General features: G+C 43.5%; 1 protein-coding gene across 6 annotated transcripts in view; it reads left to right on the top strand.

Annotated features, from left to right (window-relative positions):
- The first annotated feature begins 9,779 nt into the window (after positions 1–9,779).
- Positions 9,780–25,145, top strand: part of heatr3 (HEAT repeat containing 3) — a 45,407-nt gene continuing 30,041 nt past the window's right edge. Inside the window, exons 1-5 of one of the 6 annotated variants that reach the window (XM_085991472.1) lie at positions 9,780–10,002; positions 15,270–15,442; positions 15,848–15,935; positions 16,333–16,445; positions 18,871–18,980. In XM_085991472.1, coding sequence (XP_085847598.1) covers positions 9,844–10,002; positions 15,270–15,442; positions 15,848–15,935; positions 16,333–16,445; positions 18,871–18,980 — 643 coding nt within the window. In that variant the 5' untranslated portion in view covers positions 9,780–9,843. Of the gene's footprint in view, positions 10,003–10,107; positions 10,656–15,269; positions 15,443–15,847; positions 15,936–16,332; positions 16,446–18,870; positions 18,981–25,145 lie in introns of those variants that run through there. The other 5 variants (XM_085991474.1, XM_085991471.1, XM_085991476.1 and 2 more) reach the window with 5 other exon arrangements.

Raw genomic sequence — 25,145 nt, 5'->3', positions numbered from 1 at the left:
TAGCAGATTAAAAAGCAGGATCTCAACGGTTGTAATCTCTGGATTACTCCTGGTGCCACGAGCTAGTGAGTATAGGAATAGGAGGATAGAGCAGATGAATGTGTGGCTAAAGAGTTGGTGCAGGAGGGAGGGCTTTAGTTTCCTGGATCACTGGGTCTGCTTCTGCGGAAGGTGGGACCTGTACAAGTTTGACGGGTTGCACCTGAATCGGAACGGGACCAACATCCTTGCGGGGGAGATTTGCTAGTACTGTTTGGGGGGGGGGGGGGTTTAAACTAACTTGGCAGGGGGATGGGATACGGAGTGGAGCTATAGTAGGGGGTGATGCACAGCCAAATATAGAGGGAAAAAATAAGTCAGCCTGGAAGGCAGAGCAAATATGTAATGGCACAAGGGAGTATGGCAAGACTGGATGGCATTTATTTTAATGCAAGGAGTTTTGCGAGTAAAGCAGATGAATTGAAGGTGTTGATGAACACATGGGAGTATGATATTGTTGCTATCACAGACACATGGTTGAGGGAGGGGCAGGACTGGAAGATCAATATTCTGAGGTATAGAATCTTCAGGCGAGACAGAGGGGGGTGTAAAAGAGGAGGGGGTGTCGCAATATTAATCAAGGAGTCAATTACTGCTGTAAGGAGGGATGATACCTTAGCAGGTTCCTCTAATGAGGCCATATGGGTAGAACTTAAAAACAAAAAGGGGGCCAGCACTTTGCTGGGAGTGTACTATAGGCCCCCAAACAGTCGGGGAGATAGAGGAACAGATATGTAGGCAAATCTCAGAAGTGTAGAAATAATAGGGTAATAATAGTAGGGGATTTCAACTTCTCCAATATTAACAGGGATAGTCAGAGTGTGAAAGGCTTAGAGGGTGTGGAATTCTTAAAGTGCATCCAGGAGAGCTTTTTGAGCCAGCATGTAGAAAGTCCTACAAGAGAGGGGGTGGTACTGGACCTAATTCTAGGGAATGTAGCCGGGCAAGTGGTCGAAGTGTCAGTAGGAGAGCATTTTGGTGACTGTGACCATAATTCGGTGAGATTTAAGGTAGTCATGTAAAAGGACAAAGATGGACTGGAAATAAAGGTTCTAAATTGGGGGAAGGCCGATTTTAATATGATAAGGCAGGATCTGGCCAAAGTGGACTGGGATCAGCTACTGTTGGGAAAATCCACATCAGAGCAGTGGGAGTCTTTCAGAAAGGAAATAGAGTACAACGCCAACATGTTCCCGTAAAGGTCAAGGGTGGGACCAACAAACCCAGGGAACCCTGGATGTCAAGGGATACACAAGAATGGATTAGGAAAAAAAAGGGAGGCTTTTGGCAGATAGGACTAAAAACAGTGGAAGCCCTAGAGGAGTATAGAAAGTGCAGGGGGGTACTTAAAGAAATTAGGAGAGCGAAGAGGGGGCATGAAAAAACACTGGCGGGCAAAATAAAGGAAACTCCCAAGGTGTTTTATAAGTATATTAAGGGCAAGAGGATAACCAGGGAAAGAGTAGGGCCCATTAGTGGCAATCTGTGTGTAGAGCTGGAAGATGTAGGTGAGGTTTTAAATGTATATTTTGCATCTGTGTTCACTATGGAGAAGGACGATGTAGGCATAGAAATCAGGCAGGGGGATTGTGATATACTTGAACAAATTAGTATTGAGAGGGAGGAGGTACTAGTGGTTTTAGTGGGCTTAGAAGTGGATAAATCCCCAGGCCCTGACTAGATGTATCCCAGGCTGCTGTGTGAGGCAAGGGAGGAGATTGCAGGGGCTCTGACACAAATTTCCAGAACCTCTCTGGCCACAGGGGAGGTGCCAGAGGACTGGAGAACAGCTAACATAGTACCATTATTCAAGAAGGGTAGTAGGGATAAACCAGGGAATTACAGGCCAGTGAGCCTAACGTCAGTGGTAGGGAAATTATTGGAAAAAATTCTGAGGGACAGAATTAGTCTCCACTTGGAGAGGCAAGGATGAATCAAGAATAGTCAGCATAGCTTTGTCAGGGGGAGATCATGCCTAACCAATTTGATTGAATTTTTCGAGGGGGTGACTAGGTGTGTGGATGAGGGTAGTGTAGTTGATGAAGTCTACATGCACTTCAGTAAGGCTTTTGACAAAGTCCTGCATGGGAGACTGGTCAAGAAGGTAAGAGCCCATGGGATCCAGGGCAATTTGGCACATTGGATCCAAAATTGGCTTAGTGGCAGGAGGCAGAGGGTGATGGTCGAAGGTTGTTTTTGTGACTGGAAGCCTGTGTCCAGTGGTGTACCGCAGGGATCGGTGCTGGGTCCTTTGCTATTTGTAGTGTACATTAATGATTTGATATGAATGTAGGAGGTATGATCAGTAAGTTTGCAGATGACATGAAAATTGGTGGAGTGGTAAATAGCGAGGAGGGAAGCCTCAGGCTACAAGACAATACAGACGGGTTGGTTAGATGGGCAGAACAGTGGCAAATGGAATTTAACCCTGAAAAGTGAGGTGATGCATTTTGGGAGGACTAACAACACAAGGGAATACACAATGAATGGAAGGACAGAGGATCAGAGGGACCTTGGTGTGCATGTACATAGATCCCTGAAGGCAGCAGGACAGGTAGTTAAGGTGGTTAAAAAGGCATATGGGATACTTGCCTTCATTAGCCAAGGCATAGAATATAAGAGCAGGGAGGTTATGATGGAGCTGTACACAATGCTAGTTGGGCCACAGCTAAAATACTGTGTGCAGTTGTGGTCGCCACACTAGCAGGGATGTGATTGCATTGGAGAGGGTGCAGAGGAGATTCGCCAGAATGTTACCTGGACTGGAGCGCTTCAGCTTTGAAGAGAGACTGGACAGGCTGGGGTTGTTTTCCTTAAAGCAGAGAAGGCTGAGGGGGACCTGATTGAGATGTACAAAATTATAAGGGGCATAGATAGGGTAGATAGAAAAGAACTTTTCCCCTTAATAAAGAGGTCAATAACCAGGGGGCATAGTTTCAAGGTAAGGGGCAGGAGGTTTAGAGGGGATTTGAGGAAAAACTTTTTCACCCAGAGGGTGGTTGGAATCTGGAACTCACTGCCTGAAAGGGAGGTAGATGCAGGAACCCTCAACATTCAAGAAGCATTTAGATGAGCACTTGAAATGCCATAGCATACAAGGCTACAGACCAAGTGCTGGAAAATGGGATTGATGGCCGGTGCAGACACGATGGGCCGAAGGGCCTCTTTCTGTGCTGTATAACTCTATGACTCCAATTGAACACCAGGAAGACCAAAGCCATTGTTTAAAGCCCTCACCAAAAACTCCGGCACCTTGGCACCGCCTTCATCCCCCTTCCTTGGCTGCTCACTCAGGCTGTGTAAAATTTCAATCTGTTTGAGAGCGCTGAGCTTCAAATTATAGATCTCATCCATTCTTCACCAAAACTACGACCTTGCCTGTCTCCAACACACCATTGTCAAAATCCACATTGATGCATTTGTCACCTATAGACTCCATTTCACCAGTGCTCTTCTTGCTAGCTACCTAATCTCCAACCTCCTTAAACTCCAACTCTCATCCAATATTTCACAGCCTGCTCCTGTTCTATTCAGCCATCACCCTATTCTGACTGACCTACAGTGGCTCCTTGTCCCTAAAGCATTGAACTAAAATCTTCATACTTCTGTAAAAATCCCTTTACAGGCTTGCCCCACCATACCTCGGCAACTATTTTCAGCCTTCCATCCCCTCCTGTACCCTCTTGTCCTCTGACTGGACTTCAAAGCATACCTCCCTCCCTTTATTCCACTATTAGTAGCAGAACCTTCAGCTGCCTGGCCCCATCTGGTGGGATATCTTTCTTAAACACCATTTTTGTGTATCCATCTTTAAATGTTCTCTGAAATCCCACATCTCCCTACCTTTTCCAGGAATACTCTCCACCCTTGCCAGTTTGCCATCAGCAGGATAAAATAATCATCAACAAAGACCATGTGGCACAAATTTATAAAAGAAAAACATTCTCAACCCGCTACTGTGGATGGAGGCTAAGTACATTGAAAATTGGAAATCGTTACTAGTCCTGTGCTGCAGAGCATAACCAGAAGGAGCTTGGGAGATTACCCACTTGCTGCCTCCAGTTTAAATACCAATGGTAAGAAAGAGACCAAAAGGGAAAAGTTGGAGAAGTTTGTATATACATACAGATATGCAGAATATTCTCATAATTCATTTTAACTGCATAGCTTTTAAAAGCGTATTTGGCATTAATACCAGAGTCCTGCTTCCTCTAATGGGTTTGTGGTGTATACACTGACTGGTGTGGCTCTAAGCCGTGCAGACCAGGAAGGGCTAAAGCTTTGATCCCTGGTTATTGTTGAGTTAGTTGATCTCAGCCATGGCAGCATTAAGGGGCATTGCAATTGCTTACACAGTCCCTAGGCCAAGGGAGAAGAGGATTGCTATACAGTGACCCATACTGGAAAATGTCTACGAGGACAGTGAGCTTGGCAGTGAAGGTTCTTCCGACACTTCCTTCCCCAACCCCGCCCCCATTGATAGAACAGCCTGGTACTGTAATACTATCTAGGTTCACACATGATGCTTGACCATGTGGATGATGTGGCAGAGGTTTGCTGTGCTTTTGGAACCATAACACAGCAAAAGTCACCACCTTCAAGGCAACAGTCATTCACAATTTGCAGTGGATGCCATTGGAGTCCTATATGTATATTTATTTCTGATTTTAAATTAGTCCTTTTATATTTAATGCGAATACCAGCTACCTACGTGAGACAGTAGTGGTTTTTGGTGGGGGGGTCATTGATTTCAGATCTACTTCTAGGTCACTCTAGAATCACTCCCTACTGAAATGAATGGCACTTCTCTAGCATACAGCATTTCACTATATCACTGAAGCAACTGAGGAGGGAAGGAAACTTGAAATAGTAGGACCCTAAAGCGAGGCATTTGATATTATTTGACAGGTAAAAAAAATAAATGTTTTCATATAGACAGCATGGAGTGCTTTGAACTGAAGTACTTTCCCCAGACTTCCCTTCTAAAATTATGACTAGGATAACTATTAATCCCAGTCCTCTTCAGCGACATATGACCTTTTGTGAACTGCCGCTCAAAGCCTTCTGTTCATGTAGCGCAGGCCACAATAGGGCCTACCTGAACATAGATCCTTTGGGAATCATTTTAGTCAGTGAGAATAATGTGCATCATGTAAATCAAACAGGCCCAGCTCTTTGGGTTGGATTCTCTTCCTGGAGTACCATTTCCATTGATCATCTGAAAGCTGTAATTCTCTTCACCCCTGATCCCATCCCTGCTCCCCATTTAGAGGTGGTTAGATTGCTTGGATGGTTCCTTGCGACAGACCAGTAAATATTCCTCAAACTCTTCTGATCATACAGTTAATGCAGGTACATGGTGGTACCTGAAATTAGTCCTTTGAGGCCACTAAAATAATGCTTGATGCGTCTTGAAGTAATGGCATTACATTACATGAATTAGCACTCTAAATTACTGATGCAATGTAGAACTTTTGTAATTATTTTAATACTTTTATTTCTTTCCTGTTCCCAACTGATTTCCAATTGACAAGTTTTTTTTTTACAATTTATGTATGTTTTCCATTATTTGTAAGTTACTGCTTATCTTTGAGTTGTGAACTCCCAAGAACCCACTGTAGCCAGCTTATACAAGAATGATCCCTCTTTTCATTCCCCAACAAAGGGAAAGCTGGAGTCTTCACATGGTAACCCTCCATTTGGGGATTTCTCAAATCGGCTACATAACTGGAGAAGCGGCAATGTGACAAGTGAAACTTTGCATTTGAAACTTTGTATTGCTTTTTTATTTTGTAATATGTTCCAAGTGCTTGGGGCAGATGGCTTTCTGATTTATGTATATCTGAGAGAGAACACTAAAGCAAGAACAACAGAGAAAGGCTTAACTTAAAGAAGGAAAACCTGGAAAGATTGTACTATCTAACTAGTCCTGAATTATTACCTGGTACATAAGTAGGAGCTCTTCAGTAACATGCATTATTTTAGAAAAGAAAAAAAAGAAAGATTTACATTTATATAGTGCCTTTCACGACCACCGGACGTCTCAAAGCGCTTTACAGCCAATAAAGTACTTTTTGGAGTGTAGTCACTGTTGTAATGTGGGAAACGCAGCAGCCAATTTGCGCACAGCAAGCTCCCACAAACAGCAATGTGATAATGACCAAATAATCTGTTTTTATTATGTTGATTGAGGGATAAATATTGACCAGGCCACGGGGATAATGCCCCTGCTCTTCTTCGAAATAGTGCCTTGAGATCTTTTACATCCACCTGAGGGAGCAGACGGGGCCTTGGTTTAGCATCTCATCCGAAAGATGGCACCTCCAACAATGCAGCACTCCCTCAGCACTGCACTGGAGTGTTAGCCTAGATTTCTGTGCTCACAGTCCCTGGAGTGGGACTTGAACCCACAGCCTTCTGACTCAGAAGCGAGGGTGCTACCCACTGAGCCCCAGCTGACACTGATGCTAGAGATGCTGAAGAAGAGAAGATGCAAGTTAACTTAATATGTTCTCAGGTTTTTGGGTTCATAAGAACGTAATAATTAGGAACAGGAGTAGGCCATATGGCCCTTCGAGCCTGCTCCGCCATTCAATAAGATCATGGCTGATCTTCACCTCAACTCTACTTTCCCACCTGATCCCCATATCTCTTGATTCCCCTAGAGTCCAAAAATCTATCTCGGCCTTGAATATACTCAATGACTCAGCTTCCACAGCCCTTTGGGGTAGAGAATTCAAAAGATTCACAACCCTCTGAGTAAAAAAATTCCTTCTCATCTCAGTCTTAAATGGCCGACCCCTTATCCTGATACTATACCCCCTATTTCTCGACTCTCCAGCCTGGGGAAACAACCTCTCAGCATCTACCCTGTCAATCCCCCTCAAAATCTTGTGTGTTTCAATGAGATCACTTCTCATTCTTCTAAACTCCAGAGAGTATAGGCCCAATCTACTCAATCTCTCCTCATAGGAAAACCCTCTTATCTCAGGGATCAATCTAGTGAACCTTCATTGCACAGCCTCTAAGGCATGTATGTCCTTTCTCAGATAAGGAGACCAAAACTCTGCACAGTCCTCCAAGTGTGGTCTCCCCAAAGCCGTGTACAATTGTAGTAAGACTTCCTTGGTCTTGGCCTTTATTGCAAAGGAGTTGGAGTACAACATGCCATTTGCCTTCCTAATTGCTTGCTGTACCTGCATGTTCTAACCACCAAAACCCACACTTTAGTCAGATGGGTCAGTCTGCTTCTTGGATAATTGTAGGTGAGACCTTCTTTATTACTTTTCACTCTAAATATCATCATTTGTATTCATTTTATTCTGAATATTGTATTTTGTAGTTCTAACGATGCAGGAAGCACAAACAATTGTAATGCAGATTATTTAATATTTGTGATTTGTTTGATTAAGAAAATACCTATTTTATAACCGTCTGTTTATTTGATAATTGTGTGTGACTGGCTCGATGAAACCAGTTTGGTGGCAAATCAAAGTTGTTTTTAACTACATTTAGCAGACTTCCCCCTCCCCACCCCATGCCTAATTGAGAGAGAGACCACAGAGGAAAGAAGGGAAATGAACATAGAAACACATTGGCTTGGATTTTGTGGTCAGCGGTGAAGTGACGGCGCTAGGGGATCTCCAGCGTCCAGCAACAGTGATGTCATAAAGATTGGGATATACACATGGGATTAAGGTAGATGAAATATCATAAACTTTTAAAAATTAACATATTAAAAAATATGGAATTTTTTATCATAATCCACAAATATAAAATTAGTTTTCAGGGCCAGAGAGATTGTTCAGCAGTAATTATGACTTAGTATGCCATTAAAAACCCAGTTACACCTCATTGAACAAGGCTTAACTTTTTTGGGTTTTATTTAACAGCATAATATTCTTGTCAGTTCAGAGATTTCTCAAAGATTGCCTTTTGCGGCATCCCTGTGGAGGAGCAGAGAATCCCTGACAGCAACTTATGGATTTCCACATTTAACTCTGCATGTGCGGATGCCAGAAAGTGCTGTCAGTTTCACAGGGTAATGATGGCGAACGCTGACAGTTTTGCCGTCCTTAGAATCGCAGAATCCCGGCTTTATAGAGTTCCATTAAAACCATTCATATTGTAGTAGAAGGCTGAGTGTCAAATCCACCCATGACACCTACTCTAGACTTTTCTATGTTGAATTAAAATTACATCAAATTTACAGCACAGAAACAGACCATTCAGCCCAACTGGCCCATACCAGTGTTTATGCTCCACACGAGCCTCCTCCCACCCCTCTTCATCTAACTATCATCATAATCTTTTATTCCTTTCTCCCTCTTGTTTATCTAGCTTCGCTTCAACTACTCCTTGTGGTAGCGAGTTCCACATTCTAACCACTCTGGGTAACGAAGTTCCTCCTGAATTCCTTATTGGATTTATTGGTGACTATCTTATATTTATGGAACAGATTTTTAAGCAAGTGTAGGAGCTGGGAAAGGGGGAGGGGATGAAAGAACAAAAGGGAAGGTCTGTGATAGGATAGAAGGCAGGAGAGGTTAAGAGACATTAAGAGATATTCAAGGCAAAAGGAGATGGTAATGGGACAGGTTAAGAAACAAAGGATGGCTCTAGATGAAGTGTGAATTGTGCTGACAGAATGAAAGACAGCTGCCATGTGGGAGAGAAGGAAAAAAGACAGACAAAAAGTGTGGATGAAAAATATATATATGATGATAGGGGCCGAGGTTATGATCTGAAATTGTTGAACTCTATGTTGAGTCCAGAAGGCTGTAAAGTGCCTAATCGAAAGATGAGGTGCTGTTCCTCGAGCTTACGCTGAGCTTCCGTGGAACAATGCAAGAGGCCGAGGACAGTGAGGCCTGAGTGGGAGTGGTGCGAAGAATTAAAGTGACAGGTGACCGGAAGCTCGGGGTCCCCCTTACGGACTGAACGGAGGTGTTCCGCAAAGCGGTCACCCAATCTACATTTGGTCTCCCCCCAATGTAGAGGAGACCGCATCGTGAGCAGCGAATACAGTATACTAAATTGCAAGAGGTACAAGTAAATCGCTGTTTCACTTGGAAGGGGTGTTTGGGGCCCTGGACAGTGGGAAGGGGGGAGGTATAAAGGCATGTGTTGCATCTCCTGCGCTTGCACGGGAAGGTGCCAGGCGAAGGGGAACGGGTGTTGGGGGTGATTGAGGAGTGGACCAGGGTGTCGCGGCGGGAGCAGTCCCTTCGGAATGCTGAAAGGGGAGGTGAGGGGAAGATGTGTTTGGTGGTGGGATCACGCTGGAGATGGCGGAAGATGATCCATTGAATGTGGAGGCTGGCGGGGTGAAAGGTGAGGACAAGGGGAACTCTATCATGGTTCCGGATATAATAGTTGACAAAATCTTGAAGCCTGATTAGGGTACAGATCACAAAATATTAACTCTTTTGTATTTGTTAAACAGCTAGCATTGAAAGATACTTAAAAAAAACGTTTTTAATTAATGTCACCCCATCCCCAATTACGTAGTAAATTTATTGCACCAGCAGCCGACTGCGTTTGTATTATTTATAAGATCTGCATTTATCTGCACATGTACCACTTGTAAATTGTTGCTTTGGTCATAAAATACGTGTAGGCCAGTCAAGATTTGAGAGGGAGTCAGTAAACCCGTTTCTTGAGCGCCATTGTTTAAGTGCCCGTGGCTGTCTACAACGATCTGAATTGGCTTAAGTTTGAAAAATGCAACTCCCGCTGCTCACGTGTTGAACTTAAATAGAATTAACTTTTCCCCGATGTTTTTAGGGTCGATTCCCTGTTAAGATGAGTATATTCAATTACCTCTCCCAACCCCTCTCCAGTGGAAGCAGACGACACCAGATGGCAAGCAAGAGTACCTTTAAAAGAAGTTTCGTACAGCTTGAGAGGGAAGATAAGATGGAAGAAGTTATAGAGGAAGTGCCCGAAGGCATACTCAAAAATGTAACTTTTATTTAAGATGATCAAAACTAGCTTTGCTGTTTTTAGTCCTTGAAGACCACTCGTTAGACTTGGGATAGTTATGAACAGGTTCTACGTTCACACCGTAATGTGACACAAATAATTTAAATCCGTGCTGGTTGCCATGTACAGTGGAAGCTGCAGTGTGTTGGGAATAGCCCCACTGTAACATCACATCCGGATCGTGTTGGCTCTTTGCGTGAAAGGCACTTTCCTCTCCTGTGCAAAGAATGCCAGTAATAAATAGTCTTTGCGCCCTCCCCAGTGAGAGAGTGCGCCGGGCCAGCGAGGTTACTCTGTAGCCAGGCGCTGTCACTGAGCGAGCTACAATCTGCTGGCTGTGAGCCGCTCGCTCTCCCCTTTGTCTCCTCCCCGGTCGTGACGTTGGTGCGGCTCCCAGACATGCGCCCGGCCGCCGGCACAGACATGGAGTGCGGCGCGGCTGCCCACATGGTGTAGCGGCTCCCGTTTGCCAGCTCAGTGCAGCCACCCAGACCATGGGCAAGAAGAAGACCAGCAAATTCGCGCGGCCGCACTTTTCCCCCATTGGGCTACCGAGTAACGTCAGCGGGGTGGATGACGAGGAGGAGGCGGCTGGAGAAGTTTGCTCGCCGGCCGGGGATTTACTTGAGAAAGTAAGTTTAGGAACTGTTTCCCGAGAGCTATGTTAATACCAGCTGCTCCCGTGTTGGATTTAAATGGAATTAACTCCCCCCCCCCCCAATATGTTTTTAGGCTCGACTCCCTTTTAAGCTGAGTGTATTCAATCACCTATCCCACCCCCTCTCCAGTGGAAGCAGGCGCCACCAGATAGCAAGCAAAAGTACCTTTAAAATAAGTTTTGTACACCTTCAAAGGGTAGATAAGACACCCAGTACTGATGGAAGAAAAGTTGTAGAGGGAGTGCCTGAAGGCATAGTCAAAAATGTAAGTTTTGAGGAATCTTTTGAAGGAGGTGGAGCACAGGCGTTCAGGGAGAGCATGCCAGTGTTGTGGTTCAAGTAAGGCCATGTAACAGCTTTTAGACAAGGATTTAGAATTTGTTAGGGACAGGAAGCCAAAGGAAGTTGTTGAGAACAGGGGATGATAAGGGAGGATTTTATATGGTGGCAGAGTTTGGACAAGTTACAATTTATGTAGGGTGGAACTTGGAAGTCTTTCGCGGAGAGTGTTAAGGTTGTTGAGCCTGGAGGAGGTGATGTTGCGGATGATTCAGTGGAGGTGGACAGGGTTCCGGTGGAGGAATAAACTGCCTTAAAGCTCAGTTCAGGAACACCAAAATTGAACATCAGTTGGGCCTGACCAAACCGTCAAGACGCACAGAAGGAATCAGTGACCAGCGTGCACCCTTTGATGGGATAATGACAGGGATGACTTCTGTTTTACGAATGCTAAATAGGAGAAAATTATCCACTTCTGCAACTTGATGTTGGACAAGCAGTTGGATAGAACAGAGTCCAGGGTAGTGGTGGAGAGGTAGAACTGGGTGCCATTTATATTGAAGCTGACCCCTGCTGATAGATGATGTCACGAACAACCAGGCCAAGTATGTGCCATTTAGATGTGGAAAGAAGGGTGTCGAGGATGGAATCTTGGGTCGCACCCAAGTTGACCACATAGGGACAGGAGGCGACACCATTGCCAGAAATGTACTGACTGTGTTGATGTTTAGGGGTGAAACCAAGAGCGTGCGGTGCCAAGCAGCTGAGCCCAAGGTAGGGGAGATGAGTGTGGAGGGGGGAAGCTGCAGTGATATGAGATTGGGATAAGAGTATTGGGCCTGGAGTAACCAATTGGATATCCTTGAACTTCAAGTTGGAAAAAAATCCATGAGCTTCTCATACTTGCCATTGAAGTGAAGATGCAGATTGGCAGAAGAAAGGAGACTGGGTAGGTGGTTTGTGGCCAACAGCAGGAATCTTTGGTTATCCTTGCCTTCCCGGATATTCCTGGAGTGTTAGGATAATTTGGCCATTGAGCGGAAGGCACAATATCACTTGAGGTGGTCTAACCACAGCTAGCAGTGAACCACCAGGCTAGTTGTGCGCTAAGTGTGCTTAAAAGCAAGGGAGAGTATTCCATCACACTCCTTACTTGTGCCTTGTAGATGGTGGAAAGGCTTTGGGGAGTTGGGAGGTGAGACACCCGCCACAGAATACCTAGCCTCTGACCTGCTCTTGTTGCCATAGTATTTATGTGGCTGGTCCAGTTAAGTTACTGGTCAATGGTGACCCCCAGGATGTTGATGGTGGGAGATTCCGCGATGGTAATGCCGTTGAATGTCATGGGGTGGTGGTTAGACTCTCGTTTGTTGGAGATAGTCGTTGCCTAGCACTTGTGTGGTGCGAATGTTACCTGCCACTTATCAGCCCAAGCCTGAATGTTGTCCAGGTCTTGTAGCATGCGGGCATGAACTGCTTCATTATCTGAGGAGTTGTGAATGGAACTGAACACTGTGCAGTCATCAGCGAACATCCCCATTTCTGACCTTATGATGGAGGGAAGGTCATTGATGAAGCAGCTGAAGATGGTTGGGTTTAGGGCACTGCCCTGAGGAACTCCTGCACTGATGTCCTGGGGCTGTGATGATTGACCTTCAACCACCACAACCATCTTCCTTTGTGCTAGGTATGAGTTCAGTCAGTGGAGAGTTTTCCCCCTGATTCCCATTGACCAGTTTTATTGGGGCCCCTTGATGCCACACTCAGTCAAATGCTGCCTTGATGTCAAGGGCAGTCACTCTCACCTCACCTCTGGAATTCGGCTCCTTTGTCCATGTTTGGACCAAGGCTGTAATGAGGTCTGGAGCCGAGTGGTCCAGTATGTCAAGGGGACACGTATCCCCTGGGTTACGCTATCGTATAAGTAGATATTGGGCAGTGTCTGGCAACTCAGGAAGGTAAGTGACAGTTACAGGAGCGGCTGACGCCACTGGGCCTGACAAGGTATCTGTGTCAGGCTCTAATTTGGAACCAGGATGTACCCGCTTACCTAAGTCCAAAGGGCTTAGGCGCTGCTAAGCCTTGGTTACCCCAGTTGCTGGAGGTTAGCCAGCTAAAACTGCATAACTTACTAGTGCAGAGCATTGGTATGCTTGTCCAGCCAGTACTATCTTGCCCATTAAGGCATTGGCTTAAATAAAAACAGAAAATGCTGGAAATACTCAGCTGGTCAGACAGCATCTGTGGAGAGAGAAACAGAGTTAACGTTTCAGGTTGATGACCTTTCGTCAGAATGGTTTCTCTCTTCACAGATGCTGCCTGACCTGCTGAGTGTTTCTGTTTTTATTTCAGATTTCCAGCACCCGCAGTATTTTGCTTTTGTAAATGTTTAGCTTTGGTGGTTAGCTGGGGCTGGGTGAAAAGCTCCCAGTAATAGGTCTACCTTTTCAGATTGGAGTAGTGAGCCAAATGGCAGGTCAATGATCAACAATGCTCTGGAGTACTGTGGACCTTTCTGACGAAGTAGCTGTTACAGAAGATTGACTTGGTTCTGAGTTTACTTCACAAGGCGTGTCATCTTTTAGCCACTTTGACTCCAAAGAGCTTATCAGACATTGGCCCAGTAATTCCTCTCCCAACGCGTGAGTACGGACGGGGTACTCACGCGTGTGCCCGGAGGAATTGCCGGTTTTCAGCATGCACAGCGCATGCGGGGAAAACCGGCATTTCCTCTCCTCTGACCCAAGGGGTTAAGAGGCTGAATGCGTGCGACTACACAGGCAGCGCGTGCGACTTGGATTTCCTTTATTTTTTTAGAGAGTTGCGCATGTGTAAAGGCCTCCGTTTTTTACGCATTGAAAAACCACATGTAAGTACTTAGTTTTACAGGTAAGTGGTCTATTAATACAATTTATAATGTTTTTTTCCACAGGTTTATTATTTTTAAAGAATTTACAGTAAGGTAAGTTTAGTTTTAGCCCCGATTTTTAAATATTTTTTTCAAATTTTAAAATTATTGTTTAAAATAGTTTTTTTTACAGTTATTTATGGTTCATTTAAGTAGTGCAATGTTTTTTTTAATTTTCTTTCAAGTTTAAGTAGTGTTTTGGGGCCAGGAGTTTTCATGAGTTTGACAGCTCTCACTATCAAACTCATGAATGAACTTTTGCAACCTCCCATTGGTTGCCTTGTGCTCACGTGATCCCAGCCAGCTCATCGCACTAAGTACGCCGCTGGGTCACGCACGCACAGCGCGGCAGGACCTGAAGCGGGCCAGTGAGAGGAAATGCAATGCAGGCCAGGATTGAAATGTCAGCGCGCCGGGTAAGTGCACATCGGGGGCTTGCATGCGCGGCAAGCTCCCGATCCTAATTTCAGGGCCATTGTCTAAACTGTAAAGAAAACAAGAGGAGAAAAATGGTGTGCATCAGCAAATTGAAGAAGGTAATCCATCTCATTGAATTAGCCAAGTTAGAATAATCCTTTTGTCTATATATGGGTGCTATACTGCCAATCGTATTCACAGAATCACAGAAACCCCACAGTGCAGATAGAGGCCATCTCGGCCCATCGAGCCTGCATCGACACACACCCCACCCGATCCCCGTAACCACCACATATCCCACCCTATCCTCGTAACCCCACGTATTTAATCCCCTTAACACTAAGGGTCAATTTATCATAGCCAATCATCCTAACCCGCACATCTTTGGACTGTGGGAGGAAACCGGAGCACCCGGAGGAAACCCACGCAAACACGGGGAGAATGTGTGTGGAGTTTGCACAGTCACCCGAGGCCGGATTCGAACCCGGGTCCCTGGCGCTGTGAGGCAACAGTGCTAACCACTATGCCACCGTACTGAGAATTTCTCACTTGTGAAAAATAATTACAGAGGAATTTTTAATTTTGGTTTTTGCTGCATCTTATGTTGCAGTCACTGCAGAAATTAAATGTGCATTAACCGATACAATCTGAAAGAAACTCTACTCTGTGTAAAGCTTTAATCAAAATCAAGCGTTAATTATATGAACCTGTTGATAGCAGTATTCTTATTTTGATTCACAAATTGCTTCTAGAAGTAAAGGAATGTAGAATACTCTACCACTAAAGGCTTGTATTAGTGTAATTTCAAAGGAGGGTTACCACCATAGACTGCACACTCTTAGAATATTAGATCAGAAAGAAGCTAGACCAAAATGCCACTGCCTTTCTATGGGTTGTATTAAATGAGAATCAATTGTACAAGCAGCTGTGAGCAGAGTACATGAGCTTCCCCTGCGATTAACTAAAATTCTATTCTCTGTTAGTTACAGAGTGCGTCTCCTGATGTCCGAGAATTTGCATGTGCAAATATTTCAAAACTTGTCCAGGCGAAGAAGGCGATCCCTTCATTTCTGCAGAAAGATGCCATCAGGTGTTTGGGACCGATGCTGCTTGATCCAAGTGTTGCTGTCAGGGAGACAGCTGCAGGTGCACTCAGGTTAGCAGTGAATGCTTTAAAAGTTGCTGCATGCATCAAATCAGATTTTGGTGATAACATTATTCAACTTTTTTTGAATGGGTAACGTACGTGAATGTGAGTTTTATCCAAACCGGTATTAGAATATCAAGATTTCAATACTATAAGATTATAAATTACTATTCATTCTTGTAAAACTATTGGCAACTGTCAACCTTTTTAATAATGGATGTTTTGTTTTCCAGTACATATACATTAGGAATAATAATTATGTCAACTGCACGAGGACCTAATTGTGTTTGTAGATCAGATGGGGCAGACTTTTTTGAGGCGAGAAGTATTTATATTTAAGTAATTTAAGAATATGTGTCGAAGAGGGGGTTGTAAACATGCAAGTGTCTAATATGAATTGTTTATTCATAACAGAAACCTTAGTGCTTGTGGGGGATACGATGTTTGTGATGAGATGGTGACGCAAGATGTTATGACCCCCCTTATTGCACTGTTGCGGGAGGTAAGCTCTTTGTGTAAAATGTAAATCCGTATGCTCTTGTTTAATTTTTTTGTAATTTCCTTCCTTTGACGTCTTCCTGTCCCGTGTGGTGTGTTGGTATCTGAAGATGTGTGGAATGTTGCTCTTCATCCTCTACCAATTCTGCTAATGTAGCCAGCTACTCGGGGAGGAGGGAAGCAGCTGGGGTAGCCCCTCTCTGGAAATACCTGGTATCTTGACATTGGCACAATGGGAACTCTCCTTTTGGGGAATTATTGGAGTCATCACTCTGGCTCAGATGTTTGAACTCCAAGGCATCATGCTACTTTTTAAAGTTGTGCTCTTTGAGCATATGCTGAGAAAAAAACATTGCTCCGTTCCATCCCAGTGAACTATTTCTGTTGTTCCTTGGTTACAGTGTTGTACGGGATTAGATGCAAATGTGGTCATTCCACAAAAACAGAAAGGTGCAGATAAAAACTATGTAGAGGACATAGCAAATGAGGCCATCCACCTTCTCTGGAATCTGTGGTAAGTTTATTTTTATTTTTTTATCAAACACAAAAACTTTCAGAGTAACTAACTGTAGGCTGCCATTAATCTGCAAACATTTTTAATGCAGGTTTTCTTGAGAGTTCTTAGATAAAGTTTGCACTGCAAAATCATTAATCGCTTTTAAGATGAACAGTTATTGTTGCAGAAAATGTCGATGATGACATTTGGTTAAAAAATCAAGCAGACGCGTTCACTCCACCTCCTGCAGCAGTGTGCATTCTAATAAATTCTTTAATGGTATAGAGCAAAACACTGCAGATAGAATTCCTGAGTCCTCGCCAGCAGCAAGGTACTTCGCCCACTTCAGGGGTGGATCAGAAAACATGAGTGCACCGATCACTATTTTCTATCCATTTGATTTCACCCCTGTAGCTTTCAGATCCCCACTCATGGACCAGGCACCTTGATGGGTGAAGACTTGGAACATCTACCTCAGGATGTTGGGTTGTTTTATTGGTACTGCTCAAAACAGCCCAGTGGAATAGTTGAGTAATACCGAAAGTTAGACATTGATGTATGCTGTTCTAACACAGCAGCCACAAAAAATGTTGCTTCCGGTTACCAGCTAACATAATAATTGTCCATCAAGCATCAGCTCGGAATTGCTGCTCCTGTGATAAGATAGTTGCTCCCAAAGTGCCTTTCATTTTTACAAATTAATGTAAACATCATTTTGCTGCTCATGGTTTTCCATTGACTGTGCTGGCATTTTGTTAGAACTTGTGACTGTTGCCCAGAGAAATATGCCCGATGATGAGGTGTCTAATCCTGTAAGCCTAGATTGAACATAAGAAATAGGAGCAGGAATAGGCCACTTGGCCCCTTGAGCCTGCTCCGCCATTCAGTAAGATCATGGCTGATCTTGGGATCAAAGCCACTTCCCTGCCCACTCCCCATAATCCTTCACTCCCTTATTTTACAAAAATCTGTCTATCTCCACCTTAAATGTATTTAATGACCCAGCCTCCACTGCTCTCTGGGGCAGAGAATTCCACAGATTTACGACTTGCTGAGAGAAGAAATTCCTCCTCATCTCAGTTCTAAAAGGGCAACCCTTGATTCTGAAACTATGCCCCCGAGTTCTAGATTTCCCCACGAGGGGAAACATCCTCTCTGCATCTACCTTGTCGCGCCCCCTCAGTATCTTATGTTTCAGTAAGATCACCTCTCATTCTTCTACATTCCAATGAGTATAGGCTTAACCTGCTCAACCTTTCTTCATAAGTCAACACCCTCATCTCAGGAATCAACCGAGTGAATCGTCTCTGAACTGCCTCCAATGCAAGTATATCCTTCCTTAAATAAGGAGACCAAAACTGTACGCAACACTCCAGGTGTGGTCTCACCAATACCCTGTACAGTTGTAGCAGGACTTCCCTGCTTTTATACTCCAACCCCCTTGCAATAAAGGCCAGCATTCCATTTGCCTTTTTGATTACTTGGTGTACCTGCATGCTAACTTTTTGTGCTTTATGCACAAGGACCCCCAGGTCCCTCTGAACTGTAGCATTTTGTAATCTCTCTCCATTTAAATAATAATTTGCGTTTTTATTTTTCCTGCCAAAGTGGATAACCTCACACTTTCCCACATTATACTCCATCTGCCCAATGTTTGCCCACTCATTTAGCCTGCCTATATCCCTTTGCAGATTCTTTGAGTCCTCTGTACAACTTGCTTTCCCACCTATCTTTGTATCATCCGCAAACTTGGCTACATTATACTTGGTCCCTTCATCCAAGTCATTAATGTAGATTGTAAATAGTTGAGGCCCCAGCACCGATCCCTGTGGCACCCCACTAGTTACTGTTTGCCAACCGGAAAAATGACCCATTTATCCCGACTCTCTGCTTTCTGTTAGTTAACCAATTCTCTATCCGTGCTAATATATTGCCCCCAACTCCGTGATCTCTTATCTTATGCAGTAACCTTTTATGTGACACCTTATCGAATGCCTTCTGGAAATCCAAATACACCACATCCACTGGCTCACCCTTACCCACCCTGCTCGTTCCATCCTCAAAGAACTCCAGCAAATTTGCTAAATATGATTTCCCTTTCATAAAACCATGCTGACTCTGCTTGACTGCATTATGATTTTCCAAATGCCCTGCTACTGCTTCCTTAATGAAAGATTCCAGTATTTTCCCAACGACAGATGTTAGGCTAACTGGCCTATAGTTTCCTGCTTTCTGTCTCCCTCTCTTAAATAGGGGCGTTACATTTGCGGTTTTCCAATCCGCTGGGACCTCTCCAGAGTCCAAGAAATTTTGGTATATTGATGAGGCGAATAGTTTTGTATATAGACATGAAGGGGGTCTCAGCACTGTAAGCTAAACAAATAGTGTGCAGTAATTGTGTTGAAGAGAAGGGTTGATCGGCATTTTTCTCTTGATTTCTTAGTGAGAGCAGCAGCAGGGCAGTGTCTGTCTTTAACAAAGAAGGTTTATTGGATGTCTGCATTCAATGTTTGAGAAGGTTTAACACCAATGTCGAACTAGCCATTTCTGCAGGTGAGTAATCTCAATTAAAATGATTTAATGTGTTGGATTTATGATAATTTTAAAGTACAGTATGACTCACTTCATACTGTAGTTTAAATGAAAAGAATTATTGGAGGGAGCTCCATCAGCAACCTCTAGTAAAATCTGAACTGTTTTAAAGTTGAACTCCTGTTTAATTATTTTCTGTCTTTTTAAAATGTCTCAGTGATGGATCCTGATGACCGCTTTGGAAGCACAGACAGTGATAGTTTAATTATTAATTGGTACTACCATTGACTTGGATCTGAGTGGGACATAAAATTAAAAAAACATAGGACTGTATAGGACCGGAAAAGACAAGTTCGGTCCGTCTTGCCAGCTTCAGACTTCAAAAATAGAATATACCTTTCACTACTTATATCCCTCCATTGATTTTTCTCACCAAATACCAGTCCAACTCCCTCTTGAAACTTGTGTTATCAGCCTCATTGCTTCACTAGGGAGTCCATTCTGAACACAACCATGCTGTTGTATGTGTAATGTATCCAAGTTTGCTGATGATACAAAGGTAGGTGGAAAAGTAAGATGTGAAGAGGATGCAAAGAGCCTGCAAAGGGATATATACAGGTTAAGTGAGTGGGCAATAAGGTGGCAGATGGACTATAATCTGGGGAAATGTGAGGTTATTCACTTTGGTAGGAAGAATAGAAAACCAGAATATTTTTTAAATGGTGAGAAACTATTAAATGTTGGTGTTCAGAGTGATTTGGGTGTCCTCGTACAAGAAACCGAGTTAGCATGCAGGTACATCAAGCAATTAGGAAGGCAAATGGCATATTGGCCTTTATTGCAAGGGGGTTGGAGTATAAGAGTAAGGATGTCTTGCTACAATTGTACAGGTCTCTGGTGAGACCACTCCTGGAGTATTGTGTACAGTTTTGGTCTCTTTATTTAAAGAAGGATATACTTGCCTTGGAGGCGGTGCAACGAAGGTTCACCAGATTGATCCCTGGGATGAGAGGGTTGTCCTATGAGGAGAGATTGAGTGGAATGGGTCTTTACTCTCTGGAGTTTAGAAGAGTGAGTGGTGATCTCAGTGAAACATATAAGATTCTGAGGAGGATTGACAGGGTAGATGCTGAGAGGTTGTTTCCCCTAGCTGGAGAGTCTAGAGCTAGGGGGCATAGTCTCAGGATAAGGGGGTCGGCCTTTTAAGACTGAGATGAGGAGGAATTTCTTTGCTTAGAGGGTTGTGAATCTTTAGAATTCTCTACCCCAAAGGGCTGTGGCTGCTCAGTCATTGAGTATATTCAACAACAACTTGTATTTATATAGCGCCTTTAACGTAGTAAAACGTCCCAAGGCACCGTATAGGAGTATTTTAAGACAAAAAATTTGACACCGAGCCACATAAGGAGAAATTAGGGCAGGAAGCTTGGTCAAAGTGATAGGTTTTAAGGAATGTCTTAAAGGAGGAAGGAGAGGTTTAGGCAGGGAATTCCAGAGCTGAGGGCCCAGGCAACAGAAGGCACGGCCACCAATGGTTGAGCGATTAATCAGAGGTGCTCAAGAGGGCAGAATTAGAGGAGAGCAGATATCTCGGTTTGGGGGGGGGGGGGGGGGGGTGGCTGATAGAGATTAGAGAGATAGGGAGGGGTGAGGCCATGGAGGGATTTCAAAACCAGGATGAGAATTTTGAAATCGAGGCGTTGCTTAACCGGGAGCCAATGTAGGTCAACGAGCACACGAGTGATGGGTGAACGGGACTTGGTGCGAGTTAGGATTCAAGGCTGAGATAGATAGATTTTTGGACTCCAGAGGAATTAAGGGATATGAGGATACGGTGGGAAGGCGGAGTTGAGGTGGAAATCAGCCATGATATTGAATGGCGGAGCAGGCTCACGGGGCTGTATGGCCTACTCCTGCTCCTAATTCTTATGTTAATATCTGATCTGTCCATTCTCCTTCCTTCTTCTGAACTTCATCCTTAGCCACTTATCGTCAACTGTGGGGCCGTGGTAAACAGTTTCTAAGTGTTCAACTTGTCGTTGCTCTTCAGGATCTTGATTAGCTCAGCAAGATCCTTTCTCAGTCTTTATCATGAACAAATTCAGCTTTTGGAGTCTCTCCTTGTAGCTCAGATGTCTGATACCAGGTAACAGATGGGTAGCTTTTAGCTGCACCTTTTCCAGTATTATGATGTACTCCTATAATATACAAGAATTGTACAGGAGTGCAGATATTTGTTGGCATTTACACTGTGCTTTACTGTTAAAAATTAAAGACCTTTTTCTGTTTGGCTTCCTATTGTGTAAGCTCCTGGAACCACCTCTTTTGTAGTGTTCTTCATACTATTCAATTCTGTTCTATTCGAATGCCAATTCTATTCATGCTCTTAACTGCTTGTATATGCTTGTTTTGTTTAATTGAGACCAGAAAGCTATCGGTCAAGGCTGTTGATCGAAAAGTGCAGTGTGAATAATCATTGTGAAGTCACAACATAAGTTTTTGTGTTGTGCAGCACTTTGTAGCTTGCTTGGATCAATGTCAACATGAGTGACTTGCTACATTTGGTGTAGTTCTATTTAACCACACAAAGTGATATGAAAAAAGGAAAGACTTGCATTTATATCATGCATTCTCATGTCTTTTAGAAACATCCCAAAGCACTTCACGTACAAATAATTACCTTTGGAAAAACACTTCTTAAGTAGGCAAATGCAGGAAGCAAAAGATCCCCAAAACAGCAATGAAATGACTGACCAATTAATCTGTTTTTGATGGTTGAGGGCGGAATGTTGATTCACTCATTTGGGAGTGCTCCCTGCAATGCGAATAATGCTGTCCATCTGAACCACTGGAACAGGTCGACAAACAGGGCTACAGTTTTACTTCTTCAAAGAACTACATCTGTGATAAAGCAGCACTCCCTCAGTACTGCACTAAAGTGTTAGCCTAGATTATGTACCTGAACCTATAACCTTCTGACTCGGGCAAGAATGCTCCCAACGGAGTTGAGCTGACACTTATATGCAAAGGAGATAGACTTTGAAACTTTAAAATCCTCTCGCAGGAGCCTGCATGCACACAATGTGGAGATGGGGTTTATTTTTCCTTTTGTACTTGAGACAAATTTGCATTTGAATGCCTGATGAATGAATTCTGGGATGATTTGTAAGGGGGAGCTCCTTACTGAAACTGCCCTGGGGAATACTATTCACTTACTTTCCTAGGTATCTGTTTGATTGCCTGATTACAGTGTGCCAAATGACCTCATCTGAATAGTCAGTGCTTGATGACAGCAGTAATATATCTTCCACATTGTCCATTTTGAAAAATGAGGTGGTTGGTTTAATAAATGACGACAGTACAATTGTGTATTGCTCTAGTTATTTTAGCTGAAACAGCCTGGAAGAGAAATCGTGCTCAAACATATAAAGATCTTTGTTAAAAAGATGGAAAATGTTTTGTGGGAATATTGGTTCATACTGTCCACTAACCAATTAAGTTTTAAAATGACCTATCTGCTTTACATTTATTAACTATTAGTGTCAGCTGTGGCTCCGTGGTAGCACTCTCCTCTGTCAGAAGGTCGTGGGTTCAAGTTCCACTCCAGAGACTTGAGCCCATAATCCAGGCCGACACTTCAGTGCAGGACTGAGGGAGTGCTGCACTGCCGGAGGTGCCATCTTTCAGGTAAGACATTAAACCAAGGTCCCGTTTGTTCTCTCCGGTGGATGTAAAAGATCCCATGGCACTATTCCAAGAAGAGCAGGGGAGTCCTGGCCAACATTTATCCCTCAACCAACATCATTAAAACAGATTATCAGGTCATTATCACATTGCTGTTTGTGCAACCTTGCTGTGAGCAATTTGGTTGCCAGGTTTCCTATATTGACTACACTTCAAAAGCAGAATGAGCAATGAGCAGCTAGGGGCTAAATTAAAAAGCAGAACCACAAAGGTAATAATCTCTGGATTACTACCTGAGCCACGTGCAAATTGGCATAGGGTAAGTAAGATCAGAGAGATGAACGAGTGGCTCAAAGATTGGTGTAGGAGAAATGGGTTTCGATTCCTGGGGCACTGGCACCAGTACTGGGATAAGAGGGAGCTGTTCTGTCGGGACGGGCTTCATTTGAACCAGGCTGGGATAAGTGTCCTGGCGAGGCGAATCGAATAGATAGGGCTTTAAACTAAATAGTGGGGGGGAGGGATATGCTGAGCGGAAATGAAAGAAATCAAAGAAAAATGCGACGGCAAAAGTGCAGGGTAGCGATAGGGGTAATGATAACCAGAGTGTGACAGGAAGGGACAGAGCGTATACACATAAGAGTGCATCAGAAAGAGGGGTCAGAGTAGGGAAAAATGGTAGAGACAAAATTAAAAGCTCTATATTTGAACGCACGCAGCATTCGTAACGAGATAGATGAGTTGACAGCACAAATAGAAATAAATGGGTGTGATCTGATAGCCATTACAGAGACGTGGTTGCAAGGTGACTAAGGCTGAGAACTGAATATTCAGGGGTATTTGCCATTTCAAAAGGATAGGCAGAAAGGAAAAGGAGGTGGCATAGCTCTGTTAATAAGGGATGAGATCAGTGCAGTAATGAGAAATGATATTGGCCTAGAAGATCAAGACGTAGAATCAGTTTGGATGGAGATAAGAAATAATAAAACTAAGAAGTCACTGGAAGGAGTGGTCTACAGGCCCCCAAACAGTAGCCATACTGTAGGACAGAGAATAAATCAAGAAATAATTGAGGCTTGTAAGAAAGGTAATCATGGGAGATTTTAATCTTCTTCTTGATTGGACAAAGCAAATTGGCAAAGGTAGACTTGAGGAAGAGTTCTTAGCGTGTATACGGGATGGTTTCTTGGAACAATACGTTGTGGAACTAACCAGGGAGAAGACTATTTTAGATCTGGTAATGTGTAACCAGGCTGGATTAATTAATGATCTCAAAGTGAAGGATGCTCTTGGGAAGAGTGATCATAGCATGGTAGAATTTCAAATTCAGTTTGAGGGTGAGAAATCTAGGTCTCAAACTAGTGGCCTGAACTTAAACAAAGGTAATTACACAGGTATGAAGGCAGACTTAGTTAAAGTAGACTGGGAAAATATATTCCAGATTAAGACTAGAAAAGCAGTGGCAAACATTTAAGGAGATATTTCATAACTCTCAGCAAAGATATATTCCAGTGAGAAAGAAAGACTCTTAAGAGAAGGATGAACCATCCATGGCTAACTAAGGAAGTAAAGGATGGTATCAAATTGAAAACAATAGCATACAATGTTGCGAAGAATAGTGAAAGGCCAGAGGATTGGGAAATTTTTAAAAACCAACAAAGGACGACTAAAAAAATGATAGAGAAGATAGCTTATGAGAGTAAGCTAGCAAGAAATATAAAAACAGACAGTAAGAGCTTCTACAGGTATATAAAAATGAAGAGTAGCTGAAGTAAACTTTGGTCCCCTTGAGGATGAGTCTGGGGAATTAATAATGGGAAACAGGGAAATGGCGGAGATTTTGAACAAATATTTTGTAATGGTCTTCACGATAGAAGACACTAAAAGCAACCCAATAATGGATAATCAAGGGGCTATTGGGGTGGGGGAGGGGGTAACTTAAAACAATCACTATCACTAGAGAGAAAGTACTAGGCAAACTAATGGGACTAAAGGTGGACAAGTCCCCTGGACCTGACGGCCTGCATCCTAGAGTCTTAAAAGAGGTGGCTGCAGAGATAGTGGATGCATTGGTTGTTATCTGCCAAAATTCCCTGGATTCTGGAGAGGTCCCAGCGGACTGGAAAACCGCAAATGTAATGCCCCTATTCAAGAAAGGAGGGAGACAGAAAGCAGGCAACTATCGAACAGTTAGCCTAACATCTGTCATTGGGAAAATGCTGGAGTCTATCATTAAGGAAGTGATAGCAGGACATTTAGAAAATCATAATATAGTAAGCATGGTTTTATGAAAGGGAAATCATGTTTGACAAATTTGCTGGAGTTCTTTGAGGATGTAACGAGCAGGGTGGATAAAGAGGAACCAGCAGATGTCGTGTATTTGGATTTCCAAAAGGCATTCGATAAGGTGCCACATAAAAGGTTACTACACAGGATAAGAACTCTGAGTTGGGGGTAATATATTAGCATGGATAGAGGATTGGCTAACTAACCAAAAACAGA

Source organism: Somniosus microcephalus, chromosome 6, assembly GCF_052327205.1.
Source record: "Somniosus microcephalus isolate GS21.2 chromosome 6, FLI_Smic_1.0, whole genome shotgun sequence".
In the NCBI taxonomy this organism is placed as follows: domain Eukaryota; kingdom Metazoa; phylum Chordata; class Chondrichthyes; order Squaliformes; family Somniosidae; genus Somniosus; species Somniosus microcephalus.
Note: the sequence above shows the minus strand (reverse complement) of the source record. Positions and strands in the feature narration are given on the sequence as shown.